Below are 2,592 nucleotides of genomic sequence, written 5' to 3' on the forward strand. Positions count from 1 at the left end.
CCCAGCTGATGGGATGGGTGAGCAGGGGCTGTTTTGGGGCAGTTTGGCAGAGCTGTGAAGCCGGGGGTGCAGCCAGGGGTGCCCAGGGCTGTGGGGCAGAGCAGGGTCCTGCAGCCCAGGGCGCTGTGCTGGGCAGGGACTCTGCTGCCTGCCAGGGGCAGCTCTCAGCCGGCCCGGGGAGCTGCTCCCAGGGCTGGGGCACAAGGGCTGTGGGCAAGGAGCAAACCTGGCAGCTCAGGGAGGATCTTTTCCATGTCTCCCTGGTGCAGGGTCAGACCTGCTCACAGCTCCAGACCACTACACCATATTGAATGGAGAATGTTTTGCAATGCTCAGAAAAGACAGGGGCTACAGGAAAGGAATTTGTCCTGAGGTGTGTTTGCTGCTTAGGCATTGTAGCATAGACATTGTTCTCTCAGGTCAGGAGGCTGCACTGAAATTCAAACCATTTTACTCTCAGAGATGAATATTTCAGGCAGGATCAGAGATGAGCACAGGATTCTGGGCAGTGCTGAACCTTCCCTTGGGGGTGGGCACTCTCCTGTCCCAGCCCTTGGCTTCTCTGCGGGAGGGCTCCTGTCCTGCTCTGTCCAGCACAGCTGCACCTCTGAGCTGGCACAGGGGACACTTCACAGAGCTGCCCTTTCAAGCAGCGCTGCCCTGCTCTCAGCACAGATCTTGGTGGGGTTTTAAAAGATGAATCTGTGTGTGAAGTCCTCTTCAAGGCAGCCCAAGGGAAAGTGCAGGGCAGATGGGAAACAGACTGAGAGGCACTGCAGCTCTCCTGGCTCTGCAATAAGCAAGGGAGAGCTCAGCCCTTCTGCCTGTCCCGGCTCAATACTCTTCAGATTTGTCATCAGAAAAATTTGACCCTAAGAAAACACCTCCAGGTGTTATGATTGTAACCAAAACACCCAGGCAAAATTATTTTAAGGATACATTGTGCCTTTCTCCTGCAGCCCAAATTGCTCTGAGACAACAGTGCATGAATTGAACTTTTCCATCAGACCTGGGTTCCATGTGACATCCCCTGTGATCATGAGAGCTGTCCCAAACCAGCTCCATGTCTGCACTGCAGCAGAGCAAAGCTGAGTCCTTGGCAGCACATGGCCAGAGCTCCTGCTCCTCACAGCACCCTGAGAGAGCACAAACCAGAGAAAAGAAATGCCTTGACCTGGAGGGGATTTCCCTGAAAAGTGCACTTGCCTTTGCTGAGAGGGGGCTGTCTTAATTGTTCCCTGTGCTTTCCTTTTCTGAACAGACCCTGTCCTAAGGAACAGCAAATGTCCAACAGCAGCTCCATGCCCCAGTTCCTCTTCCTGGCATTGGCAGACAGGCGGGAGCTGCAGCTCCTGCACTTCTGGCTCTTCCTGGGCATCTCCCTGGCTGCCCTCCTGGCCAACGGCCTCATCCTCAGCACCGTAGCCTGTGACCACCACCTGCACACCCCCATGGGCTTCTTCCTGCTCAACCTCTCCCTCACAGACCTGGGCTGCATCTGCACCACTGTCCCCAAAGCCATGCACAATTCCCTCCATAACACCACAACCATCTCCTACATGGGATGTGCTGCACAGCTCTTTTTCCTTTTATTCTTCATGTCAACAGAGTATTTCCTTCTCACCATCATGTGCTACGACCGCTACATTGCCATCTGCAAACCCCTGCACTACGGGACCCTCCTGGGCAGCAGAGCTTGTGCCCACATGGCAGCAGCTGCCTGGGCCACTGGCTTTCTCAATTCTCTGCTGCACACAGCCAATACATTTTCCCTGCCCCTGTGCCAGGGCAATGCCCTGGACCAGTTCTTCTGTGAAATCCCACACATCCTCGAGCTGTCCTGCTCACACTCAGGCTACCTCAGGGAAATTGGGCTCATTGTAGTTATTTGCTGTGTAGCATTTGGTTGTTTTGTTTTCATTGTTTTCTCCTATGTGCAGATCTTCAGGGCTGTGCTGAGGATCCCCTCTCAGCAGGAACAGCACAAAGCCTTTTCCACGTGCCTCCCTCACCTGGCTGTGGTCTCTCTGTTCCTCAGCACTATCATGTTTGCCCACCTGAGGCCCCCCTCCATCTCCTCCCCATCCCTGGATCTTATTGTGTCACTTATGTACTCAGTGGTGTCTCCATCACTGAACCCCTTCATCTACAGCCTCAGGAATCAGGAGCTCAAGAATGCCATGAGGAAACTGAAAACTGGATATTTTTCAGAAGCAATAAATTCTCTTTCTTCTGCATGTTATGTACCTCATTAAAGGCCAATCCTGTTATGGACTTCAGTAAAGGCCCAACATACCTTCTCTATTTTTTGCTCCTGGGAGGGGTGTTATTATTGTGAGAATTTGGTCACACCAAAAAGTCTTTATATATATAAATATATATATATATATATTTATTTATATATAAACACCATTTTCAATTCAGTGTTTGCCTTTCTAGCCTGGCCCACAGGCTGTACAAATTGGCAATTGTACTCACTGTGTGCTTATACCAAATAAAGAACTCTGCCTTGACTTGTTTGCCTGACATCTTTCCTCTCTGACTTCTCTGCAGCTGCAGGGTCAGGGCCTCTGGTCAGAGCTGGGCCAGAAA

At 51.7% G+C, this 2,592-nt stretch overlaps 1 protein-coding gene across 1 annotated transcript; it reads left to right on the plus strand.

Annotated features, from left to right (window-relative positions):
• Positions 1-1,442: 1,442 nt before the first annotated feature.
• Positions 1,443-2,243, plus strand: LOC113979702 (olfactory receptor 14J1-like; the record flags this gene model as incomplete). Its single annotated transcript, XM_027707014.1, has 2 exons — positions 1,443-1,511; positions 1,557-2,243. Coding segments are annotated over 2 exons (756 nt in total), but the record flags the coding sequence as incomplete, so codon positions are not given.
• Positions 2,244-2,592: the final 349 nt, after the last annotated feature.

The sequence above is a fragment of the Neopelma chrysocephalum genome, unplaced genomic scaffold (genome assembly GCF_003984885.1).
Source record: "Neopelma chrysocephalum unplaced genomic scaffold, ASM398488v2 Primary Assembly neopelma1_87853, whole genome shotgun sequence".
NCBI lineage: Eukaryota > Metazoa > Chordata > Aves > Passeriformes > Pipridae > Neopelma > Neopelma chrysocephalum.